We start from the raw sequence: 27,345 nt of genomic DNA, 5'->3' as shown, positions 1-27,345 counted from the left end.
TCGAGCAAACAAGTCACGACTATTCAGCTTTGCTGTAGACAATATTGTGTAGTCTTTATCACACCTCGATGTTTTTTAAGGACCCTTTCACTAAACTAACATGCAGGGCACACAGAAAGCGATTGTGATTGGCTGGCAGCTCTCTAAGGCGAGACTTGCACCAGGCTGAGAAGTGGATGTCCTGTCTCCAGCCAATTAAAGCTCCTCAGACAGTTAAATAGCCATCGGGCTGTTGTGATTGGCCGGGGTCTGTTCCTCCTCAACCCTTCAGGTGGTGGGGGCAGGAAACCTCACCATCTGAAAAATCCTGCCTTTAATTTTCCAGGAGTATGTGGCCTCTTTTTCCTACCAAAGTGCACCATCTGACTCTATATTGAAATTTATTTGTCAATTTCACAGCCATTCCGGTCTTCCAGGGTGTCTCGGAGTTATTCTGTTTCACAGGCTTTGTCTGGTGAATTGTCTCACACCGTCAGCAACAACAGCGCAATAATTGTCTCGTTGTTAGCTGGTGATCTCTCGTATCAGGTTTTCAATGTAGTGAACAATTTCTGAATAAATTTTGACAATCCCCTTCATAATATTGAAATCTCCAGTGAGGTGTTACAATCCAGTTAGGGACCAGTAATTTTGTCAAAGTAGACAAAGTTTGAAATCCCGGTTACCCACAAGGAGAATAAAACCACAAGATTCCATGGTTTTAAACAAACAAAATCAACTTTACTACAGTAAGTCAGAAAAGTCAAACAATTTACAATATCTATACTCTAACATTTAGAATTAACATGAGGTTTGTTTTTAAATTCTTTCTTGGAATATGGACATTGCTGGTAAGGCCAGCATTTGTTGTCCATCCCTAATTGCCCCTTGAACTGATGGCTTACCCGGACCGGCCATTTCAGAGGGGCAGTTAAGCATCAACCACATTGCTGTGGGTCTGGAGTCACATGTAGGCCAGACCAGGGTAAGAATGCCAGATTTCCTTCCCTAAAGGACATTAGTGAACCAGATGGGCTTTTACAACAATCAATGATAGTTTCATGATCACCATTACTGAGGCTAGCTTTCAATTCCAGATTTATTAACTGAATTTAAATTCCACCAACTGCAATGGTGGGATTTGAACCCATGTCCCCAGAGCATTAGGCTAGGCCTCTGCCTTACTAGTGCAGTGACATTACCACTACACCACCATATTCACCTAATATGAATTAGATATGAAGTAAGTATGAATTAACAGGAAAACCGTAGTCAAATACATCACACTGCACATTAAATGGCAGATGTGGCCAAGACAGTTCCCACAGATTTCTCAGCAATCCACCCAGACATCAGTAACCACTGAGAGTCATACTATCTCATTAAAACTCTCCCTCATGGACAATTTCAACTCTTCACTTCTGAAGATCTAGTCTCAGAATTCCCTCAAAAGTCACTCCGCCTCAGACTGCCTCGCCAACTACTCTCCTCCTGAGATTGTGTTCCACAGGATTCACAAAGCTGTGCTCTTGCATCTAAATACAGACACATTTCCAACTCTTTCACTGACTGCTAGCTTCATTACGCTAGGACTGCCCCTGGTTTCTCTGAACTCCAGTCTCCTGGCTTCATTGAGCAATAACCAACTCCCAGGGCTTCTTCTGAACCTTAACCCTCTCCAGCATGAAACCAGCAATCTTCCACCATTTTCCCAGCTTCCCGGGCATTGTTGAGCCCCAACTGCCTGGAACCTACTATCAGTAACACCTTTTCAGCAAAGAGCCTCTTCCCCTGTAGGAGAACACTCTGATCAATTGAAACCAGCGAACTTTCTTAAGCTCCACCCATCTCCATGACGATGTAGTCTTTCAGGATTCACTGAATGCTTTTAAACTAATTTAGCTCTAACTCCCAAAACATCTCTCTGGACTGCACTTCTTTGCAAGCAGTGCAGACATCATGTCTCCAGCTCTCCAGCTAAGCAAGCCCACCTGCTGTTTTATGATCTTACTCTCTTAGCTGTTAACCCCTTAAGTCAACACAGCACCACCCTTTTCTGTGTGATAGTCTCCGAGCTGCTTTAGTTGCATTTACCCCATTTTCTACATTTAAACTTTAATCCTCCCAGAACTAAAAGTTACTTCTAAAATATTAACATGAACCATGAACGAGATCAGGTTTGTCCAACCTTTTTACGTGAGGGGCCACATTTCAATATTTTTCTCACTCAAGGGGCCGAAGAGCAAATTTTGGAAAGACAAGGTTTGACACAACATTAAACGTGAATTTCAAAAAACAAGTTGAGGTATAAAGAAAAGAAACAACTTGCTGAGCAAAAAAAAGTCAAAGCAGTAAATTGATAATTTTTTAAAAATTAGTAATTAATAAAGATGGGCAGCAGAGTGTGAGTGGGGTGTATGTGTAGGTATGTGGGGATGAGGGTAAGTGAGAACCCGGAGACTGGGAGTGAGCCAGGCTCACACTCACAGACACTTATACCGGACAGGCCCAGTTGGCTTGGAGATTAAAACTGTGAAGAGAGGTTTGGGTTGGACCTCTTTCTCCCCACCCTGTCTATCAATCATGTTGTCCCAGGTCCTGCTGTTGCTGCAATAGCTGCTCTGCCATCAGATGTAGGGGCAGAAATCAGCCATTCAGCCCATCAAGTCTGCTCTGCCATTCAATGAGATCATGGCTGATCTGATGATCCTCAGCTCCACTTTTCTGCCTTTTCCCCATAACCTTTGATTCCCTTACTGATTAAAAATCTGTCTATCTCAGCCTTGAACATACTTAACAACCCAACCTCCACAGCACTCCACAGAATTCCACAGATTCACTACCCTCAGAAGAAATACCTCCTTATCTGTTTTAAATGGGCACCTCCTTACTCTGAGATTAAGCCCTCTGGTCCTAGACTTTCCCACAAGAGGAAACAACCTCTCAGCATCTACCCTGTCAAGCCCCCAAAGAATCTTATATATTCAATACGGTCGCCTCTCATTCTTCTAAACTCCAATACACTATAGGCCCAACTGACTCAACCTCTCCTCATAAGAAAATCCTTCCATTCCCGGGATCAACCTAGTGAACTTTCTCTGAACTGCCTCCAATGCCACTATGTCTTTCCTTATACTTCATTCCCTTTGAAGTAAAGACCAACATTCCATTTGCCTTCCCTATTACCTGATGAACTTGTATGCTGGCTTTTTGGGATTCATGCACGAGGACCCTCAAATCCCTCTGTGCTGCAGCTTTCTGCAGTCTTTATCTGTTTAAATAATATTCAGCTCCTCTATTCCACCTGCCAAAGTGCATAACCTCACACTTTCCCACATTATATTCCATCTGCCACATTTTTGCCCACTCACTTAACCTGTCTATATCCCTCTGTAGACTCCTTGTGTCATCCTCATCACTTGCCTCCCCACCTATTTTAGGTGGTGGATGGTGTGCTGACCTAGTGGGATTTTTTGTGCTGGCTAATGTTGAATGGGCACGGTAGGTTGGTGGCTATGTTACTGGTCTCATAATCCAGAAGCCTGGATTAATAATCCAGAGATGAGATTAAATCCCACCATTGCATCTGGGGGAATTTAAATTCAGTTAATCAATGCAACTGGAATAAAAAGTTAGTCTTAATAACGATAATCATGAAACTACCACTTTGTTGTAAAAGCCTATCTGGTTCACTAATGTCCAGGGAAGAAAACCTGCCAACCAGACCCAGTCTGGCTGAAATGTGACTCCAGACCCACAGCGATGTAGTTGAAACTACCCCTGGAAATAGCTGAGAAAGCCATTACTTTGCATCAAATCACTGCAGAAAAGTTGAAGCAGAATGTTTTAATTATTGCAGATAAGACATTAGGAATACTTTGTTAATAATGTTGAGGAATGGGCTGAACCAGTACTGATGAACACCACCTTTAGGTATGGCTAAAAGGTTAAAGGTTAACTATAGACTTCACAAAATCAGCAACTACGTACTTCCTATCAAGTCAGCCAATCATCAGCCGCTTCAAGGCAAGTTCCACTTGCTTCATGTATAAAACTTCACCCACTTTTAATCAATGTTTTGACTTCCTGATAACTTGTCAATATCCACATTGGACTTTTATTTCCTGTATCTGCAATTTTTCAGAGTTAATAAGCAATCGGATCAATTATCAATATTGATTAAACTCATTGACATAAGGAACAGAATTTGAATAGTGAGCTATTTCGGATCTGCCTTGAGTAGTAGCTAGTTGGCTCCCTGATGGCTGTTATTCAATTTGTTAAAAGCTATGACCCACCTCCCCTCTCATACTGCCAGGCTACGTGTGATGGGGTAAAGACAAGCGAATCAGCCAGAGTCCCCAGGTCGGGGTGCTGGGGATGGGTTGTCAGGCTGTATTATGAGGGCTCTTTTGTTCCATTGTTAATGGTGCTGTGACAATTGGAATCTAGGTTGTTAGGCACCTAAATTCTCACCTGTCCCAATAACTACTGAACTGATCATTATTTTATGGATTCAGTTTTCTTCCACTTGCCACCTCTCTCCCAACTTTCAAGAAGTCTTAGAACTTTCTTCAACTGTACTTTTACATCCACATTTTGACACCTTTTCTCTCCTTTCCCTGTGTTCAAAATCCTCGTATCCTTTCCCCCTCATTCTACAGTGCTCCGAAATCTCTCCCTTCCTTTGAGGAACACATCGTATTTAAATGCAAGATTTGCTGCTGCAATTCCTACTCCTAGCTCCAATTGTTCATATTTAACAGTCTGATCTTGTGACTTGTGAGGAGACACCGTTTTGTGTCAAGAAAACTGGGTAAACATGGCTCAACTCCAATCCTGTGAATGGACAATGTTCTTTGAAGATGAGATCTGAAGAATTATTTTGAAATAAAAGGACCACCTGGCTCACTTTGACTGACCTCAGATGAGCTCAGATTTCAGTTTTAGATTCTGTTTATTTCTCAATGTAAATATCTGGCGAGTATCCAGAGTGTGGAAGATACCAATCATAGATTTGTCTAATGATGGGGAGGCTCTTTTGAGGCTATAGTTCAACATCAAATGCCAAAGCAAAAAAAGGAATAGAATCCCTCACAGATCTGTTAACCCATAATGTATTGCTGAACTGAATAATCAGGTTGTTTGAAGCTTCTCATTTGGATAAATTTTTCCTTGATCCTGTAAAACAGGACTAAATAGAAGCTGACATCTCCCTGCCATGCACCCCTGATGAGAATTACTTTGGCTAATTACAGTTTTAAAAAGAAGTTTGATTCAAAGAAAAGCTTCAATTCTCTGGAACCAATTCAATCACAGTAAACATAAAAATGACTTACTTGTTGCTGATATTGCTTCTGCTCTCGTTCATATTCCAGTTTGCATTGCTCACACATGTCCTCAATCCAGTTATCATCATCATAGTCTGTGCTGCAGTTACAGCCCATTGTCACTGAAACAAAACATATAACAGTCACCTCAAACCTCAGAGTCTAACGTCTACTTTGGGGTTATGCATTTGGATGAGACCACTCAAGCAGGTGTACAACGAGTGTATTTTTCACCTCGCACTTGGCGCATTTAAAAACTAAAATTTACATTCTCCTTTCAATTGTGTTGCTCACTAGTGAACATCCATTTGGTATCTTCCTTTTTCTAGCCTAGGAATCCTGCTCTATCAGTAACCAAGGGCATCAAACAACATTCCAGCTGTTCCTTGGACCTGTTGTCATTCAGCAAATGCACCTACCATTCAGGGTATTAAATAATCTTTATCTTGTATTCTCCAGTAAAGATTTTTTACAACTAGACATTCACCTGGAAATCTGATAATGGAAATGTGCACATTCTAAAATGTCCAAATGTCTTGAGTATAAAAACAAATTCATAGGCCAAGTTAATTTAACAAGTTACTAAACTGATTTGAAATTATAGCTTTGGCTGATCACACAATTAAAACTAATTCCCTGTATTGTAATAATTCACTTCCAGTTCACACTCATTCAAAATTCCTAATCCAGCTGTAATATTTAACCCTTTCATTAGCTAGTTAATTTTGAACAATCTGCACTCTAGGCAACATTAACCTAAATTCAGCCTGTGAGGTTGACTTTGCTTTTTTTTTGTTTCAACATACTGCAACCTACTTTCCGTTTTATGAGTTGCCTGTATGGACACAAATGAATTTCGGTAAAATAAACAAATGACCGGTAATTAATGGAGTAAAAGAACATTCAAAAACACTGACAAAAATAAGAACTTAGCATATTCTGTTATATCACAGAATTATTATGGTGCAGAAGGAGGCCATTCGGCCCATCATGTTTGCACCAGCTCTCCGAATGAGCATTATGACTCAGTGCCAATCTCCTGCCATTTCCCTGTACCCCTGCACATTGCTTCTATTCAAATAATCATCTAAAGCCCTCTTGAATGCTCGATTGAACTTGCCTCCACCCCCAGGCAGTGCATTCCAAACCCAAACCGCTCACTGCATGAAAAAGCTTTTTCTCACATTGCATTTGCTTCTTTTGAAAATCACTTTAAACCTGTGCCCTCTTGTTCTCGATCCTTTTATAAGTGGGAAAAGCTACTCCCTGGGCAAAATATTGCCGTCAGCGTGCGGGGGCGGGCCTAACACGCCGACATGTAAAATGATGCGTGATGACGTTGGGTGTGCGTCCCGACATCATTGCGTGTCATTTTGATATTTCGTTCGGCAGGCATGCACCAGAGTCGGCAGCCTATTAAGGCCATTAAAAAAGTAATTAATGTGGTTAACAACGCTGCCTGTCCAACCTTAAGGTTGGCCGGCAGGTGAAGAGCCAAAGTGGCCTTCGCGATTTTCAGGAAACTTCATCCATGGGTCGGATGAGGTTTCCTGAAGGCTTTATGAAATAATTAAATAAATTTTGCAAACTGCACAAACATGTGCCAGTTTACATGTAACAATAGGGGACATGTTTAAATAATTTTTTACTTTATTAAAAAGTTCTATCATCAACTTAATCTCCCTGAGGCAGCTCCATGGAGATTGCTGCGCTCTTTCACGTGCATGCACGAAGGAGCGCAAGCTCCGACTCTCCCTCCTCCCCCCGCCCACACAGGTAGTGCCGAGTGCTACAGGCCACGTGTTATGCTGGGCGTGTCTTAAATGGCCCGCCTGTGTAAAATGGCGGCGCACAGCCGATCCTGGGTGGCAATTGGCTTTGCTCCCTCCCAGCCTGCCCACCATAAGAAAACATTTCCCCCTTATCTACTCTATCCAGCTCCCTCATGATTTTGAACACCTCTATCAAATCTCCTCTTAGCCTTCTCCTCTCCAAGGAAAACAGTCCCAACCTCTCCAATCTATCTTCATAATTGAAGTTTCTCATCCCTGGGACCATTTTTGCAAACCTCTTCTGCACTCTCTCTCCAATGCATTCACATCCTTCCAAGAGTGTGACACCCAGAGCTGTACACAATATTCCAACTGAGGTCCTACTAGTGTCCCATACAAATTCAGCATAACCTCCTTACTCTTGTACTCTACACCCCTATTAATAAAGCCCAGGATACTGTATACTTTATTAACTGCTCCCAGGTCTGTCTGCTCCTGCACACCCTTTTAGAGTTATAGCCCTTATTTGTTATTGTCTCTCCATGTTCTTCCTACCAAAATGAAGCACTTCACACTTCTCTGCATTGAACTTCATCTGTCACCCAACTGCCCACTCCACCAACTTGTCTATGTCCTTTTGAAGTTCTACACTGCCCTCCTCAGTTTACAATGCTTCCAAGTTTTGTATCATCCGCAAACTTTGAAATTGTCCCCTGCACAACAAGATCTCGATCATTTATATATGTCAGGAAAAGCAAGGGTCCCAGTACTGACCCCTGGGGAGCTCCACTACAAACCTTCTTCCAGCCCGAAAAACATCCATTAACCCTTACTCGCTGTTTCCTATTTTTCAGCCAATTTTATATCCACATTATTACTATCCTTTTATTCCATGACCTATAACTTTTCTCAAGTCTGTTGTGTGGCACTGTATCGAATGCCTTTTGGAAAACCACATCAACATCATTACCCTCAACAACTCTGTTACCACTTCAAAAAAACTTTAGCAAGTTAAACAATATTTACTTGAAAGTACAACTCCAATTCAACTTTATGTTTTTTTAGGTGATAACTGCTTGATACATTTTTTGAAAATATCTGTTGAAATACCATTAGATAAACTAAGATGAACATGTACAAGATTGAACAATAGTAAGTATTTTTTCAAAAATTAAACTTAAAGTGAAAAAAAACTGAACAACTTATTAGGCTTACGGACACATTTCTAGGGTAGCATGTTTAATATTTAAAATACTTTGGGCTGTCCTGGTTAAACATATCTAAGGTAGAAAGAGTTAATGTAATTCCCAGTAAATTAACAAAATACCGATGACTATTGGTGAGGAGGTAGAAGGGACTTACTTACAATCCTGTAGTTATTTTGTCAGCAGCAGTAATGGAGAGATCTTAACTACTGAGTGTATTGAAATTCCAGTATCCACCAGCATTATAAACATTACCTTTACAATTGAATAGATAAATACTTAAAACATAAACCTGTGGTTTTGGAGGTATTTGAAGGTTGGGGGGTGGTGGGATTTGTGATCATGCAGGAATGAAGACTTATCAACCGAAACAGGCCAAATTTGGATTCAGGAACTGTGCAAAAGTTGCTGTTACTTTCAAAATTGCTAATATTTCATGCTGGTTTTCAGTTTCCCAGTCTTATGTCAGTTTTTGACTCTGTCCAAAAGCACTATTTATTACTGTGCAGTTTACAAGCCCATTCCATGTCACATTTTCCATACAGTGCGCTTTGCGATTTAAGTTCTCTGAATTAATTTTATGCTTTAAATTTTGTACCAGACACAAGGCACCTGTTCAAAGTATTTTTATAAAATGTCACTTGCGTTTTACACTTCGTTGCCAGAACAATTGCAAGGTGATGAACTGACACACACACACAAACACCTCTTCTTAAAGGTTGGCGTAATGAATATTTTCAAAAAACTGTCATTGTTAAGCTTCCAAGTTCATGTTTTAGGTAAAAATAGAACAGAAAAAAATATGCAACCATTCCTACAGAGTGCAAGGTGTTCTGACCCTCATACTTTGATCAGATTCAAAAAACTGTATTTTGGCGTAAAGATACCCACTATTTGTTTAAAATACTATAACTGGGACAAATCCCATCTTATGTTCTTGCAGATTCAATTTCAATTGTAAATTACTCTCAATGACAGTCAGCAAGTCTTGGTGAGCTGCACCCACCACTTCACAATTCAAGTTGTATTCAGCCATAATCTAGTGAAAAGATCCTGACTTCCTGTGCATGCTTCAAAAACAGGTCACTAGACTTAGAATCTGACAGGACGGCAGGCCATTGAACCCATCCTGCCTGTACCAAATCTTTGAAAAGCTAGTAGCATTCTTCTTCTCTTTCCCCATTGCTCTGCAGAGTTTCCCCTTTGAGTATTTATCCAATTCCCTTTTGAAAGTTACTTTTGAATCCACATCCACCAGTTCAGACAATCCAGATCACGACAATTGGCTGCATAAAAATGTTTTTCCTCACGTTGCCTTTGAGGTGTAAATGTTTGTTAAAGGTTCATGAGTCACATTACATTCCCATCATTAGTGTATGACTTGTGAATAGGCTGTTAAAGAGAGAGCACAGCCACCCTGCCATGCATATGACACACAGTCAGTCTTCCAGTCCCGAATTGGTGCTGGCCTTGACACAGAGACACAACGAGGAATCTTTCCTCTGTGCACTAAGTGTAATGAAAGTTAAATGTTTATTACAGTAGGGAAATCTTCAGTATTAAAGTTTTAATTTTCTTAAACGTTTCACGGCTGTGGAGCTTACAGTAATTTTGAAAAGTCCCCAATTTCTCCTAACAGTCTAGAGGGAAATGAAACCCTTTACATAATGCAAGGTATTCTCCTTCCTCCTAAAATCCTGAGACACTGACTAATATCCACTCGATATGGTTAGAAACTTTATCGCATTCTCTCAGTGTGAAACAGCATTTCTCACTGTCAAATAAAAATAACAGGCCAGGATTTTACACCCCCCCCTCCCCTGCCCCGACGTGGTGTGTCTCCCCCCCAGCGAATGCGGCAAGCCCATGTAAATCTCCATTCAGTTCAGTGAGACCATAATATCCCATTGGGTGGGAGGGGTCATAAAATCCTGGCCCCAATTACAGGAAGGAAGATGCAAATGGAAAGAAACTCATCCTGAACAATAATGTTATACACTCCAGTATTCAGATCTATTTCAGTCCTTATGTAACATGTGGTAGAGCTGGATATCAAACCTACAGAGGAGTAGTTTAGCAAAGCTGTTGACTCACTCGTCATGGGGGATGCTCCAGTTGCTAATGTTATACCGCCTGAAGGCATCAAACACTGGAAAGCACACCCCTGCAGCATCTGCCCAAACTTCTGTGTCTCTGCTGGAGGGAGTGGGCAGTGCTATGAATCATGGAAAGAGTATTTGCCCATGTTGTCCTTGTCAGATTGCGGCTGAATGCATCTACCCTGAATCCCCCGGTCTGGTTTCAGAACTGGGAGATCTACAATTGACATGATCTTCTCAGTCCAGCAGCTGCAGGAGAAATGCCGTGAACAAAGGAGACCACTATGTATCGCCTTCATTGATCTCACCAAGGCATTCGACCATGTGAGCAGAGGAGGTTTATTTAAGCTGCTGGAGAAAGTTGGCCGCCCACTGAAGCTGCTCTTTCCATGACAACATGATGGGGAAGGTCAGCTATGATGGGGCAACATCGAACCCTTTTACATCCGTATTGAGGTCAAACAGGGTTGTGTTCTGGCACAGACTGTCTTTGGCATATTCTTCTCTTTGCTGCTGTCATATGCCTTCAGGTTGCCTACAGAGGATGTCCACTGACAGAAAGCTGTTCAGCTTTGCCAGTCTGACATCCTAGGCAAAGGTGCACCAAGTCCTCATCAGAGAGTTGCTCTACACTGACAATGCTGCACTAACATTCCATACTGAGGAGCACCTTCAGAGACAAATGGACAGATTCTCTCACTCCTGTAAAGAGTTTGGTTTAACCATCAGCATCAGGAAGACAAATGTCATGGTCCAGGTTGTTGCCAAACCTCCATCTATCAGCAGTGACAATGTGATGCTGGATGTTGTTGACAGCTTCACATATCTAGGCTCCTCAATCACCAGCAATCTGTCACTTCACCAGTCAAGTCACACATTCTAAAAGCTGCAGCTGTTCTGTCCAAGCTGAGTAAGAGTGTGGAACAACAGCAACCTGAATGAGAACACCGAACGGTGAGCCCACCAAGCCTGTGTCCTCAGCACACTCCTCTACAGTGGGGAGACCAGGACAACATGTGCCAAGCAGGAGAAAAGGCTGAACAGTGTCCACCTTCACTGTCTCAGGCATGTCCTCAGCATCTCTTGGCAGAGCAAGGTCACCAACTCAGAGGTTCTGGAGTGTGCTAATTCCATCAGCATACACTCATTGCTGAGCCAATGACATCTGCACTGGCTCAGTCACATACATCACATGGATAATGGCTTTATACCCAAAGACCTTCTGTATGGTGAATTAGCCACTGGGTCACAAGCACTTGGGTGTCCATGCCTCCGATACAAGAACACCTGCAAGAGAGATATGGGGCAGAATTTTTCATCCTGTGGGCAGGGGCGCATCCAAATAGTGCGCGATGATGCTGGGTGAGTGTCCCAACGTCATCGTGCACTCACGCCATCTTTCAATCATGCGAGAGAGTTGGCAGCGCGCCTGCCAACAATGAGGAGGCCTATTAAGGCCCTTATACAAATTAATTAATTTGTATTTCTCGTTGCCCACTCAACCGTTTGGTTGGCAGGCAGGCAAATAGGCCAGGCAGCCTTTGCACTGCTTACAAAACCTCATCCATGGGCGGGAAGAGGTTTCCGACAGTGACTGAAGAAACAATAACAATTTTTTAAACATCATTTTTTAACCTGTCCCTCTTCATGTGACTGAGGTTGATTTCATTTGTGAAATGTTTATTTTTGTATTTAAAATTCTTCAGCTCTGAGGCAGCTCTGTGCCTTCAGGGAGCTTTCAGTGTGCGCTCCCACCCACATGTGCAGACTCTAGCGCTCGTGCTCCTCCTCCCCCCCCCACCCCAGAAACGCCGAGGCTCTTAGCGTATCTTTCACACTGGCTTAGCTGTTAATTGGCCAGCCAGCATGAAGTTGCGGTTGGAGCCTGATTGTGGGTGGTGGTCCATCTCGTGGCGTTCCCAGCCCCATTCACCGTGCCCAACGGGAAAATCCTGCCCACGAAGATGACGACATTGACACTGATAACTGGGACACACAGTCCCTGACATGGGTGAGCTCCGGAGGCTGACTGTTTGGAAGGTCATTGGGAGAGGCGAGGAGAAACAAAAAGTTCAGCTGGCGGAGGAGAGAATCCAGAGAAAACAGAGGCCAGTGAATTATGCACCTTCTCAGCCACCGTCTTCCTCTGCAGCAACTGTGGCAGAGACGGCCATGTCAGAGTGGGGTCCCTGAGTCACACCAGGTGATGTTTAACACAGAGTTGGCCACCAGACGGCAAACCATTGTCTTACGAGACAGAGGCTGCCAACAAGTGTGCATCCACCCGAGAGGGCAGAAGGTGCCTTGGCTTAATGGCACCTTCGCCAGTGCAGCATTCCCACACTACTCCATTTAAGCACAAGTCTAGATTATATGCTGATGTCTCTGGATATGCAGCTCGAACCAACCACCTCCTGACTCAGAGGCGAGGTTGTTACCCATTGAGCCATGACCACTGTCACAGATACCAGAAACCCTTTAGTATTGACCAAAAATGGCCAGTCTGGATATGTGACTGTAGACACCATAGCAAAAAAAAGTTAACCACCAGAGACATTACAGCTGGAGAGAGAAACAGTTAATGCTTCAGGTCAATGGTCTTTTGTCAGAAGATTCCAACAAAAGCTTATCAGCCTGAAACATTAACTCTATCTCTCTCCACAAATGCTGCTTGACCAGCATTTTCTGTTTTCATTTCAGATTTCTAGCATCTTCAGTATTTTGCTTTTATTAAACATCCTTTCCTTGACTCTTTTTAAAGCTTGGATCATTAAGCAGCAGTTGAGAGCGGGGCCGCTAGTCAATTCTTTGATCCTTCCTTCTATAGAGACAGGGGACAATTACCAAGGGACACCTGGTAGGGGCAGCTGGATCTACCCCAGGTGGGAGAACGATTTTAATATATGTGGATGAGGAAGGGAGGGAAGGCAATGGCGTAGTGGTATTGTTGCTGGATTAGTAAGCCTGAGACCCAGGGTAATGCCAATGGTGGAATTTGAATTTAATAAAAATCTGGAAATAAAAAGTCTGATGATGACCATGAAACCATTGTTGATTATTGTTAAAACACACCTGGTTCACTAATGAAGGGAACATGAAGGAAATCTGGTCTGGCCTACATGTGACTCCAGACCCACAGCAATGTGCCCTCTTAAGGGCAATTGGGAATGGGTAAGAAATGCTGGCCTAGCCAGCGACGCCCACATCCCATGAATGAATACTAATAAAAGGATCCCACAACATGCATATGATCGATTGCAGTTGAAGTACAAATCCTTGCAAAATCCCAATTGCTTATTAACTGTTGTCCATCTCTTTTATTCAAGTCTTGTTACACATAAGATTTATACCCACCTCAATCTATTACGTTTAAAATTGATACTTCCAGATCTCCTAGAATTCCTTAGATTCTAGAACAGTTCCTAAGGATTGAAAAGTAGAAAAACAAAACCTGCTACTGAAGAAAGGAAGAAGAGGGAAAAAAAATCAGGATCGACAGGTCAGTTACCCTAACATCAGTATTTGGAAAAATGCTAGAACCTATTTTTGGGTACATGTTAACAAGACACTTAGAAAATCATATCATTGAGCAGAGTTAACACGGATTTATGAAGGGAAAATTGTGTTTTACAAATCTATTAGAGTTTTCTAAGGATGTAACTAGTAAAATGGATTAAGGGAACCTGTAGATGTGGTGTATCTGGATTTTCGAAAAGCATTCATTAAGGTGCTAAAATTAGGACTGATAGGGTTGGGGTAATATATTATTAACAGAATATAAATAACCAGGACATTTTCAAATTGGCAGGCTGTAATTAGTAGGGTACTACACTGATCAGTACTTCAGCTAATTACAGTCTATGTTAATGGCTCAGATGAGTGGACTGAGTGCAAGTTTGCTGACAATACAAAATTGTGTGGGAAAGTAGCCATTGAGGAAGACATAAACAGGCTGCAAACGGATATAGATAAGTTGGGCGAGTGGGCAAGTACATGGCAGATGGAATATCTTATGGTGTCATGTGAAGTCACGCACTTTAGTAGGAAAAAATGAAAGCAGAATACTTTGAATGGTGAGAGACTGAGAAATGTTTGCATTTTGAGGGACCTGGGTGTCCTTGTACATGATTGACAGACAGTTAACATGCAGGTACACCAAGCAATTAGAAAGGCAAATTTTATATTGGCTTTTGTTACAAAGCGATTGGAGTATAAGACTAAATGAGTTGTACAAGTATTAAGGAATATGGGGATAGTGTGGGAAGCTGAAGTTGAGATAGAAGATCAGCCATGAAGGGCTCAAAGGGCTTATTTCTTATGTTCTTCTGATCACTGTCCACTGTGCCAGAGTTTAGTTTTATTAATAAAGAAATGCAGCATGATAGCGAACCTGGAGGACGCTATTATTGTCAATCTACCTAAATCAGTAGTCGATAGTTAATTCTGTTCTGTGGTTGGAATCCAGGTCTTTCCTGTTTTTACACCTTAGCGCTTTAAGCTGTAAAATGTTATTTGAACACTTTTAATACCTGATAAAAAGGAATGACACTTTGAAGGCTCAAATTTACACATCACATGGTCATTTTTTGTTGCAGATTTTTCCAGGAAAGAGAGCTTATTTTGTTAAGTGAAAATATAGGAAGTGGCAATTAGCAGAAATGAGTCATTATATTTATGTGAAAAGCATTTTAAATGCATAAAAAGGTTTCCTCGGGTAATAGGCTCTTCTTGATTGTTGAATAACTTTTTGTGGTAAGATGGGCTTCTCCCAAATGAATCAACCATTATTTCTGATATTAGAATACATTGTAATGAAAGCATATAGTTCTGTTTTACTGGATGCGTCACCAACTATGTCAATGCTTGTCTATTTTTCAACAACTTGCATTTATATAGCGCCTTTATTGTAGTAAAACATCGAGGCACTTCATAAGAGGATGGAAAAACAGAATTTGACTGATCCACATTAGGAGTATTGGACTGATGACAGAAAGCTTGGCTAACAAAGCAGATTTTAAGGAGATTCTTAAAGATAAGAGGGACAAAGGCAGAGAAATTTAGGGGGAGAATTCCAAAGTTTAGGGTCCAGATAGCAGAAAACATGCCTGCCAATGGTGGAGCACAGATACCTGAGAGTTGTAAGGCTGGAGAAGATGTAGGGCTGGAGATGATTACGGAGATTTGGAGGTGTCGAACCATGGAAACAAGAATTGGAATTTTAAAATTGAGGAGGTGGTAATGTAGGTAAGCGAGCACAGGGGTAATGGGTGAACGGAATGAGTTAGGACTTGGGCAACAGAGTTTTAGATGAACTCAAGTTTGTAGAGTAGGACATGGGAGGCTGGCCAGGAGAGACATGTTGGAATAGACATGGCTAGAGGTAACAAAGACATGAATGAGGATTTCAGCAGCAGATGAGCTGAGACAGGAGAAAAGTCAGGCAATGTTACAGGGGTGAAAATAGGTGGTCATGTGATGGTACGAACATGTGGTCATAAGCTCATCTCTGGGTCAAAAATGACACCAAGCTTGTGAACAGTCTGGTTCAGCTTCAGACAATGGAAGGGAGAGGAATGGAGTCCGTGGCGAGGGGGCAGAGTTTGTGGCAGAGACCAAAGACAATGGGCGGGATTTTCCATTCTGGGGGTAAGTCTCCTGGCAAGGGAGGGAATGGGGAGCGTTTCCTGCCACAGAGGCCACTGGGAATTCACACCATAGTAATGTGACCCCCACCCTCAGTAATTATTTAGTTGGGGGTTTCCCAGCGTATCACATGGCAGGAGGGGCTGGATAGCTTGCGCCCTGCCATCATATCCAGGCATCATTTTGAAAGGTTCCCAGATGTAACTGATCCACTTTTGAAGTAGAAGATGGATCTCCTGGACTCTGCAGCTGGCAGATGCTCACTACCCACTGCTGTGTGTTCCAGGGTACACAGTCACTGGGCACCTCCATCCTGATCTCTGCAAACTACCCCAGGCCTTCTCCAGGTAAGTGCCAACATACACACACCACGTTGGTCCAGACATGTTCAGGACTGGCATGGTATCCCGCTGGCAGTACAGACGATCAGGCGGGGTGAGGAGGGGGTGGTGAGGGGGATGGGGGGTGGTGATTCTGGCCGGGCCTCCATCTGTATCCCATTACTGGGATGGGAATCAGTTTCATGCTGCCCTCTGGCAGGAACTGTCACCCTCCATGGTGGGAGGGAGCACAAGACTCTATCGTCATTTTATGCCAACAGGAAACCAATTTTTCAGCTCCTGCCACATTGTCCCCCCACTGCCCGCCATTAAACCCACCGCAGGGGCAAACTGGAGAATTCTGCCCAATGGCTTTGGTCGTCCCAATATTTCATTGGAGGAAATTGTTGCTTATCCAATAATGGATGTTGGACAAGCAGTCTGATCATTTAGAGGCAGTGGAGGGGCTGAGAGGAGGTAGTGAGGTAGAGCTGGCTGCCTTCAGCATACATGTGGTGCTATGTTTTCAGATGATGCCATAAAGGCACAACATGTAGATGAGAAATACGAGGGGGCCAAGGATAGATCCTTGGGGGACACCTGAGGTAACGGTGCACGAGCAGGAAGAGAAGCCATTGCAAGTGATTCTCTGGCTACGATTAGATAGATAAGAATGGAATCAGGCAAGTACAGTCCCACCCAGCTGCCCCATTAAACTTCAAGTAGCTTGAAAAAGAAAGTGTTTAACTATAATAGACTTTAAAACAATACATCCTTTCTCCTATATAATTGATTGTGAGGCATGACTCTATGAGAAACATATCAGTTTCCGTTCAATAAAATAAAAACTCCTTTCTATAGAGAGGCTTTCATTTGTTCATAAATAGACAGTGATAAATTAATTGATGTCAAAAATCGTTATTGCATTACTTTCAGGAAACATGGACCTTTGAAATGAAGTAACCTCTGATATACCACACCTCATGACATAGAAAGATAGGAATTGTAGGATTAGCCCATCAAGCCTATTCATTTGATCATCTGTACCTAACTCCATTGACCTGCCATGGTTCAGTAACCCTCAAATACCTGATCCAACAAACCGATCCATCGCCATTTTGAAATTTTCAATTAACTCCCAACATCAAAAACTCTTTGGGGGAGAGCGTTCTAATTTCCCAGTCCACTTCCTGATATCACCCATGGGCAGCCCAGCTCTAATTTAAGGTTACGTCCTCTTGTTCTGGACTCCCCCACCACAGGAAATGGTTTCTACCTATCTACCAGCTCCTTTAACCCTTGTAAAGTCCTCAATTAGATCATCCATTAATCTTCTATACTCAAGAGAATACAAGCATGCTTCTGGTCTTCATAATTTAACCCTTTATCATTCTAGTGAATCTATACAGCACCTCCTCCACAATCACTCAATGTATTGATAGGAATGCAAAAACAGCTTCTACAGTTAGACATGGTCAGTCAATTGTATGAACGCATCTGACCCTTCTTCGAGAGTCCATGTTATTTATTTGTCCATCATGGAATGTTAGACTTATAAACTGACTGGAGTAAGACCTTCTCAATTTTGATTAATATTTAACATCATGGGGTTGCATTCAGTTCAGCCACCCTACCATGGCCGGTGACCTTACACTAAAGGAAGCATTTTGTTGTAACCTGACCACTTCATTCGCACATTGGTTTAGCATGTGGTCAGCTCATGATGAAATATTTTCCATTCAATGCAGTTGTCCACCCTATATTTTATTTATAGTTCCGGAAAGTGTTGCGCAAAATTGTCCTGTTTTAGCACAAAGTTGACATAATTAAAGTTAGCTTTGTACTGCAAGTGTTGGTTTATCATTGGTACTGACAGTATGCACTCTTTATACCTGGAGATAAAGTAAAGCTTTGCACCAGTATTTAAACATATTTTAGAAGATACCCAAAGGCTGGTAAATGCTTTGATGTAATTGAAAATGCCAACCTGAGAATATTGTAAATTTAATTTGTTTCTTTATAGTTATAATTACAGTTGGCGTGGCGCAAAACTGAAGTGGTGGGAGGTGATCTCCCTGGAAGTGGTCTATCACTTAACAGCGAAACCTGAGTTAACTCTACTCCGATATAATTCACAGCATGTGTTGTACAAGTTGGAACTGTGGCAACAGCAAAAACACAAGCAGTAAAATTGACGCATTCGAGTGTTCAAATTCTTTGCCACAGACTTTTGTTTCAAGTTGTGACAATATCTCTGTGGGTCTTTTAACCTCATCACAACATCTGGGTGGGCCTGGATTGCTGAAGACTGAATTGATTGTTGTAACAAATGCTAGGACTGTGGCAGTTTGTAAATCATCTTTCAGCAGCAATTTAATATATGATTTGTATCCTGATAAGTACACCTGTAAAGAAAAATGATTGCATAAATCTGAAAGTCGGCCAGCTTTGCTCTGTAGTTACAAAATCTACACACCCCTCTTCCCAAAGGTTCATGAACCAATGTGGACAGCCTACATTAACACTGACCAGGCTGTAGAATTTCCATTGGGGTTTCTCCCACAGATTCAGCATAAACAGCTGTCTCCATCATCGCCAGGGGTTTCACTGAAGTTACAGTGGAAGGTTGGGGGAACTCCTGCACAAGTTACTGGGGTAGATATCCTGCTTAGACCAAGGCGCAAGTTTAAAAATGCTTTAAAAGCACGCAGAACGCAAAGTTAAGAAAAAAAAATCAATATTCACAATTTATAGCCTCTTCGTATTTCTTTAAAAAGTATACTCAGACATGAAAGTAACAATTGTGTAGTATCATTTATTTCTGATTTCATTTAAGTTTTTTTTGGCCTTTATTGTTGTTGGATAATTATCTATTTTACAATTATTTTTGTACCAGTAACCAGTTTTGTTTCTGGCTGTGGGTAGATATAACTTATAAAAATACTTTTTGCCCAATTACATTTCCACCACAATGATTTTGCAGATGCTGTTTTTTTTTTAATTCATTCAAAGGATGTGGACATACCTAAGTGTCCTGGAGAAGGGGATGGTGAGCTACCTTCTTGAATACAACGGAGTGTCTCGCTTGGCCATTTCAGAGGGCATTTAAGAGTCAACCACATTGCTGTGGGTCTGGAGTCACATGTAGGCCAGACCAGGAAAGGATGGCAGATTTCCTTCCCTAAAGGACATTAGTGAACCAGATGGGTTTTTACTACCATCTGGTAGTCTCATGTTCATCATCATTGATATAGCTTTTTATTTCAAGTTTTATTTAATTAAATTTAAACTCCTCAGCTGCCATGGTGGAGATTTGAACACATGCCCGCAGGTCATTACTCCAGGTCCAACAACATAGTCACCATATCCTGACTCAGCAGCACTTTTTAAATACTAAATTGCTTAATTCAGATTATTTGCTTCTTCATTTTTTGGGAAATAAATTCCCACATTGCTGTTTTATTTACATTGTTTAATTTAAAGTTTCAGCTAGTTGCATTTTTTCCCTCATAAGAAAAAAATCTCTGAGTTTTTTTATTCTTTCATGTGATGTGGGTATTTCTGACAAGGCTAGCATTTGTTGTCCATCCCTAACTTCCCTGTCGTGGCTTACTAAACCTTTTCAGAGGGGCAGTTAAGAGTCAACCATATTGCTGAGGGCCTGGAGCCACATGTAGGCCAGACCAGGTAAGGATGGTAGATTTTCTTTCCTGAAAAGGACATTTGAGACTAGCTTTATATTCTAGATCTATTAATTGAATTTAAATTCCACCAGCTGCCAGGGTGGGATTTGAACCCTTGCCCCAAGAGCATTCGTCTGGGCCTCAGGATTACAAGTCCAGTGACATTACTACGAAGCCGCCATCTCCCCTGTATAATCATGGTAATGACATGGCTTTAGAAAGGGTACAATCTGGGATGGTTCATGTTCAGTGCTGTGTCGCCAACATGTGCCCGAAGATAGGCCATTGACATGAGTGGGCAGGGCAAGTTAAAGTTTTATATCAGAGCCTTCATCACTTGAAACGTTAACTTGTCTGTTCTTGCCACTGTTACTGCCTGACCCGCTCAGTGTTTCCAGCTCACACACACACACACACACACATACAATTATTGCATCAAAACATGTCTTGAGTTGGCACTAACGCTAAAACAATATCAGAGCATCATCAGTACATTGTCAATAATCTTGCACTGCTATAGAAGTTAATGTATAGAAAATGGTACTGGATTGGATAACTTAATGGATCAGCTGCAAGCTGAATTGGTTTTTACTGAGTGCCTCCTACGATGAATTCATGTAACACAATTGGTGTTAAAGGGGTTTCCCAAGAGGTTGGCAGCAGGAGGAATCTCTACGCCCACTCATTAAATCAGTGGTTACCCTATGACCAATCTCAGCACATTTTCGGCCCAAGCTCCAAAATCCAGGATATTTATGCAATCTCCATCTTGCACTGCTGGAATTTTGCTCCTGTAATTTAATTTTTTGTCCACTATTTCCTGACAATTATTGACTTAGATGAGTGGGCTTCACTATACCAGAGGATTTTGAGGCAGCTTTAGCTCCTGGATCAGCTAAAGTGAGCAGATTTGAGAACTGAGCAGCACCAACACACTGGGCTGGCACACAGCTCGTACCTGTTGTGGTATTATTCCATCCTCCTTCATCACCAAACGCAAGACAATGTCATAAGGTCGCAATCCCTGGTGTGAACAAACTCTTCTAAATGTGCAATATCATTTTTCTGCCACTCTTTATTATTTGGTGATCTCAATCTTGTACAAGACTTCCCAAACAATTTTTAAATGATGTCATGGAATGCGAGTGTCACCTGCTGGGCCAGCATTTGTTGCCCATCCTAGTTGCCCTTTGGAAGGTGGTGGTGAGGTGCTTTCTAGGACCGTCGCAGCCCATGTGGTATTGGTACACCTACAGCATTGTTAGGGATGGAGGTCCGGTGTTTTGACCCAGCGACAGTGAAAGAACAACAATCTGATTACAAATTTCCTTCTGTTGTACTTGTGCACGTGAGGCCAACATCACATTATCTCCCATTCATGAAGTCTACCATGAACACTTACAGAAAGGAACAAGTCGACATGAGTAGAGAGAAAATGGGAAAGTACAATGCCTTCCTCTTGTTGGCCAACTTTTGCTGACGATGATGTCTAACTCAATGCAATTGTCGTAAGCCCGTGTTGAGCAGGGCTGTCTATTCAAGCAGAAAATTGGCTTCAATTCAAGAAATAAGCAAATTCCTATTTAGTTACTTTAAACCCCTTCCTCCAAGCAGAAAACAAAAACTTTTCTTTCTCCGAAAGCTCAGTAACAAGGCCTTAAAAAGTGGACTTAAAAAGAAAAAGCTACGAAAATTTCAAATCTAGTCTTACTCTGAGGTGGTGCATTTTAAACATTAGAAACCTAATTAAATACCCATCATTCCAACGACATTCGTTTGTTGGAGTGAGTGTTCCCATCACCACATAACTTCATTGGATGATATGCCTTGCAGGAGAGATTTTAAACAAATACCTTGGGCAAGATCTTCCGGTTGGTGAGTGGGTGGGCGGGGTCCGCTCGCCGACATGTAAAATGACGTCAGGTGGAACTCCCGACATCACCCCACGTCATTTCCATTGACAGGTCGGTGGGGGTGCAGCTGAGTCAGCTGTGCACCCGCCGACCTGTCAACAGCCTATTGAGGCCATTGAAAAAGTAATTAAGTTCATTAATGGACCTGCCCGTCCAACCTTATGGTTGGCGGTCAGGCCGGGAGCCCTGGCGGGCTTCAGAAAAAAGCATGAAGCCTCATCCACGGGCGTGATGGAGTTTCGTGAGGATATTTAAATTTTTTTATCAAATCTTTCAATAAAAGTTATGGACATGTCCGAACTCATGTGACAGTGTCACATGGGGCGACATGTCAGGGAAATTTTTTTATCATTTCTATTAATAATATTAATTCCGAAGTGATCTCCCTGAGGCAGCACTTAGCCTCAGGGAGATCTGTGTGCTCTATCATGTGCATGCGCAAAGCAGGACACTCCTGGCTGAGGGATTCCACCCCACCGCCCCCCCCCCCCCCCCCCACCCTGCCTGCACAGGGAGCGCATAGGACTTCCTGGCGGATGTCACGTTGGGTGGGCCTTAACTGGCCAGCCCATGTAAAATGGCAATGCGCCCCCAATTGGGGGTGCCAATTGGAGGTGTGCCCGCTCCCACACTTCCACCCTGACGGGGGCAAAGTTTTTCCCCTTGTTACTATCACTTAGCTGCATTAAATGTAAGAGGTACCTCAAGTGCCTAGTAACCAAAATAGGTTTCGCCAGCGTTGCAAATCGTATGACAACAATATCTTTGGTGAGTCAGACATTGTACACAATAATCAGAGGAAGAGTACAGTGGAATATTTCTTGTGTGTGGGAGGTATTAATATGGGTCAACAGACAATATATTACAAACAGGAATGGCAGACTCCCTAAATGTAAATAAAATCATGGGAGCTTAATCTTAGAACACAACAGCTGCTATTTGTGTCATGTGCATGTAACAAGGGTGCTACAGTAATCATGGGTGACTTTAATTTGCATATAGACTGGCCAAACCAAATTAGCAATAATATTGTGGCAGATGAATTCCTGGAGTGCATACAAGATGGATTTTAGACCAGTAGACCAGTCGAGGACCCAACTAGGCTATCCTGGATTTGGTATTGTGCAATGAAAAGAGGTTAATTAATAATCTTGTTGTGTGGGGTCCTTTAGGAAGAGTGATCATAATATGTTAGAACTTTTCACTAGGATGGAAAGTCAAGTAGTCCAGTCTGAAATGAGGGTCCCAAATCTAAACAAAGGGAATGCTGAAGGTATGAGGGGTGAGTTGGCAATGATAGATTGGGGAATTTCATTAAAAAGGCATGATGGTGGATAGGCAACGGCTAATATTTAAGGAACAAATGTATGCATTGCAAAAGTTATACATTCCTTTCTGGTGCAAAAACACAACAGGAAAAGCGGCCCAACCACAGCTAAAAAAGAAATCAAGGATAGTATAAGATCCAAAGAGTCATATAAAGTTGCAAGAAAAAGTAGCAAGCCCGAAGATTGGGAGCTGTTTAGAATTCAACAAATACCAAGAGATTGATTAAGAGGGGAAAAGTAGGGGAAAAAAGAGGGGAATAATAGGGAAAAATAGAATATGAGAGTAAACTTGCAAGGAACATAAAAGTGGACTGTAAAAGTTTCTATAAGTATGTAAAAAGAAAAAAAAGATTAGTGAAGACAAATGTAAGTCCCTTACTGTCCAAAATGGGAGAATTTATAATGGAGAACAAGGAAGTGGCAGAGCAATTAAACAATTAGTTTAGTTCTGTCTTCACAGAGGAAGACACAAATAACTTCTCAGGAATACTAGGGAACCAAGTGTCTAGTGAAGGAGGAGGAATTGAAGGAAATTAGTATTACTAAAACAATAATACTGAGGAAATTAATGGGGCTGAAAGCTAATAAATCCCCTGGACCTGATAATTTACATCCCTGGGTACTGAAGGAGGTAGTCATGGAAACAGTGGATGCGATGGTGGTCATCTTCCAAAATTCTGTAGATTCTGGAACAGTCCTGGCAGATTGGAGGGTGGTAAATGTTACCCCGCTATTTAAAAAAGAAAGGAGAGAGATAAAACAACGAATTACAAACCGTTTAGCCTAACATCAGTCATCGGGAAAATGCTAGAGTATTATAAAGGATGTGATCACAGGACACTTGGAAAATATCAATGGGATTAGATGAAGTCAACATGGATTTATGAAAGGGAAATCATTTTTGAAAAACCTACTGGAGCTTTTTTTGTTATTTATTCAGGTGAGCTTTGATGACTGGACCAGCATTTATTGCCCATCCCTAGTTGCCTTTAAGAAGTGGTGGTGAGCTGCCTTCTTGAACAGTGCAGTCCATGTGGTGTAGATACACCCACAGTGTTTAGGAAAGGAGTTCCAGGATTTTAACACAGCGGCAGTGAAGGAACGGTGATATATTTCCAAGTCAGGATGGTGAGTGGCTTGGAGGGGAGCTTCCAGGTGGTGGTGTTCCCATCTATCTGCTGCCCTTGTCCTTCTAGATGGTGGTGGTCATGGGTACTGTCTAAGGAGCATTGGTGAATTCTTGCAGTGCATCTCGTAGATGGTACACACACTGCTGCTACTGTGCGTCGTGGTGGAAGAAGTGAATTAATTTTTGTGGATGTGGTGCCAATCAAGCGGATTGCTTTGTTCTGGATGGTGTCAAGCTTCTTGAATGTTGTGGGAGCTGCACTCATCCAGGCAAGTGGGGAGTATTCCATCACACTCCTGACTTATGCTTTGTAGATGCTGGACAGGCTTTGGGGAGTCAGGAGGTGAGTTACTCACCACAGGAGTCCTAGCCTCTGACCTGCTCTTGTAGCCATAGTATTTATATGGCTAGTCCAGTTCAGTTTCTGGTCAATGGTAACCCCCAGGAGGTTAATAGTGGGGGATTCAGTGATGGATATGCCATTAAATGTCAAAGGGCGATGGTTGGATTCTCTCTTGTTGGAGATGGTCATTGCCTGGCACTTGTTTGGTGCGAATGTTACTTGCCACTTGTCAGCCCAAGCCTGGATATTGTCCAGTTTTGCTGCATTTGGACATGGACAGTTTCAGTATCTGAGGAGTCGCGAATAGTGCTGAACATTGTGCAATCATCAGCGAACATCCCCACTCCTGACCTTATGATGGAAGGGAGGTCATTGATGAAGCTGGTTGGGCCGAGGACACTACACTGAGGAACTCCTGCAGTGATGTCCTGGAGCTGAGATGACTGACCTCCAGCAACCACAACCATCTTCCTTTGTGCTTGGTTTGACTCCAACCAGCAGAGAGTTTTTCCCCTGATTTCCATTGAATCGAGTTTTACTAGGTCTCCTTGATGCCACACTCGGTCAAATGCAGCCTTGATGTCAAGGGCAATCACTCTCGCCTTCCCTCGGGAGTTCAGCTCTTTTGTCCATGTTTTAACCAAAGCTGTAATGAGATCAGGAGCTGAGCGGCCCTGGCGGAACCAAACTGGGCATCAGTGAGCAGGTTATTGCTAAGCAAGTGCTGCTTGATAGCACTGTTGATTACTCCTTCCATTGATGGAAAATAGATTGATGGGGCAGTAATTGGCCAGGTTGGACTTGTCTTGCTTTTTGTGTACAGGACATACTTGGGCAATTTTCCACATAGCCGGGTAAATGCCAGTGTTGTAGCTGTACTGGAACAGCTTGGGTGTGGCAAGTTCTGGAGCACAAGTCTTCAGTATTATTGCCGGAATATAGTCAGGGCACACAGCCTTTGCAGTATCCAGTGCCTTCAGCCATTTCTTGGTATCATGTGGAGTGAATCGAATTGGCTGAAGACTGGCATCTGTGATGCTGGAGTCCTCTGGAGGAGGCCGAGGTAGATCATCCACTTGGCACTTCTAGCTGAAGATTGTAGCAAATGCTTCAGCTTTATCTTTTGCACTGGTGTGCTAGGTTCCCCTATCATTGAGGATGGGGGTATTTGTGCAGCCTCCTCCTCCAGTGAGTTGTTTAATTGTCCACCACCATTTACGACTGGATGTGGCAGGACTGCAGAGCTTAGATCTGATCCATTGGTTATGGGATTGCTTCGTCCTGTCTATCACTTGCTGCTTATGCTGTTTGCACACAAGTAGTTGTGTGTTATAGCTTCACCAGGTTGAAACCTCATTTTTAGGGATGCCTGGTGCTGCTTCTACCATGCCCTCCTGCACTCTTCATTTGAGGACGTAGTAGAATAGATAAGGGAGAACCAGTGGATGTGGTTTATTTGAATTTTCAAAAAGCTTTTGATAAAGTCCCACATAAGAGGTTAGTGTACATAATTAAAGCACATGGGACTGAGGGTACTATATTGTTATGGATTGAGAATTGCTGGACAGACAGCAGACAGAGAGTAGGAATAAGTGAGCATTTCCTCAGAGTGCCAGGCGGTGACTAGTGGGGTACCACAGGGATCAGTGGTTGGGCCCCAGACATTCACAATAGATATCAATGATTTGGAGGAGGGAACCAAATGTAATATTACCAAGTTTGCTGACGACACAAATTTAGGTGGGAATGATAGTGGTGAGGAGGATGTTAAGAGGCTTCAAGGAGAGTTGAGTGAGTGGGCAAATACATGGCAGATGCAGAATAACGTGGATAAGTGTGAAGTTATCCACTTTGGTAGGAAAAACAGAATGGCAGAGTATTATTCAAATAGTGATAGATTGGGAAATGTTGATGTACAAATGGACCTGGGTGCCCTTTTACACCAGTCACTGAAAGTAACCATGCAGGTGCAGCAAGCAGTTAGGAAGGCAAATGGTTTGTTGGCCGTCCTTGCGAGAGGATTTGAGTGCAGAAGAAAGAATGTCTTACTGCAGCTGTACAGGGCCTTGGTGAGACCACACCTGGAGTATTGTGTGTAGTTTTGGTCTCCTCACTTCTGAAAGGATATACTTGCCATAGAGGGTGTGCAGCGAAGGTTCACCAGACTGATTTCTGGGATGGCAGGATTGTTGTATGGGGAGAGATTGGGTCAACTAGGCCTCTATTCACTGGAATTAAATGAGGGAGAATCTCATTAAAATTAATAAATTTCTGACAGGGCTGGACAGACTGGATGCAGGGAGGATGTTTCCCCTGGCTGGAGGGGGGGTCCTAGAACAAGGGGTCACACTGAGGCTATGGGGTAGACTATTCAGGACTGAGATGAGGGGAAATTTCTTCACTCAGAGGGTGGTGAACCTATGGAATTCTCTACCACTGAAGGCTGTGCAGGCCAAGTCACTGAATATACTTAAGGAGGGAATAGATGGATTTCTAGATACTAAAGGTTTTAAGGAGCATGGGGAGAGAGTGGGGGTATGGTGTTGAGATAGAGGATCAGCCATGATCATATTGAATGGTGGATCATGTTCAAAGGGCCGA

At 42.5% G+C, this 27,345-nt stretch overlaps 1 protein-coding gene across 1 annotated transcript in view; it reads right to left on the bottom strand.

Annotated features, from left to right (window-relative positions):
• lck (LCK proto-oncogene, Src family tyrosine kinase) overlaps nt 1-27,345 on the bottom strand; it is a 122,964-nt gene that overhangs the window by 74,842 nt on the left and 20,777 nt on the right. Inside the window, exon 2 of the mRNA XM_078567498.1 lies at nt 5,319-5,431. Coding sequence (XP_078423624.1) covers nt 5,319-5,426 — 108 coding nt within the window. The 5' untranslated portion in view covers nt 5,427-5,431. The remainder of the gene's footprint in view (nt 1-5,318; nt 5,432-27,345) is intronic.

The sequence above is a fragment of the Cetorhinus maximus genome, chromosome 21 (genome assembly GCF_964194155.1).
Source record: "Cetorhinus maximus chromosome 21, sCetMax3.hap1.1, whole genome shotgun sequence".
Lineage (NCBI taxonomy): Eukaryota > Metazoa > Chordata > Chondrichthyes > Lamniformes > Cetorhinidae > Cetorhinus > Cetorhinus maximus.
Note: the sequence above shows the minus strand (reverse complement) of the source record. Positions and strands in the feature narration are given on the sequence as shown.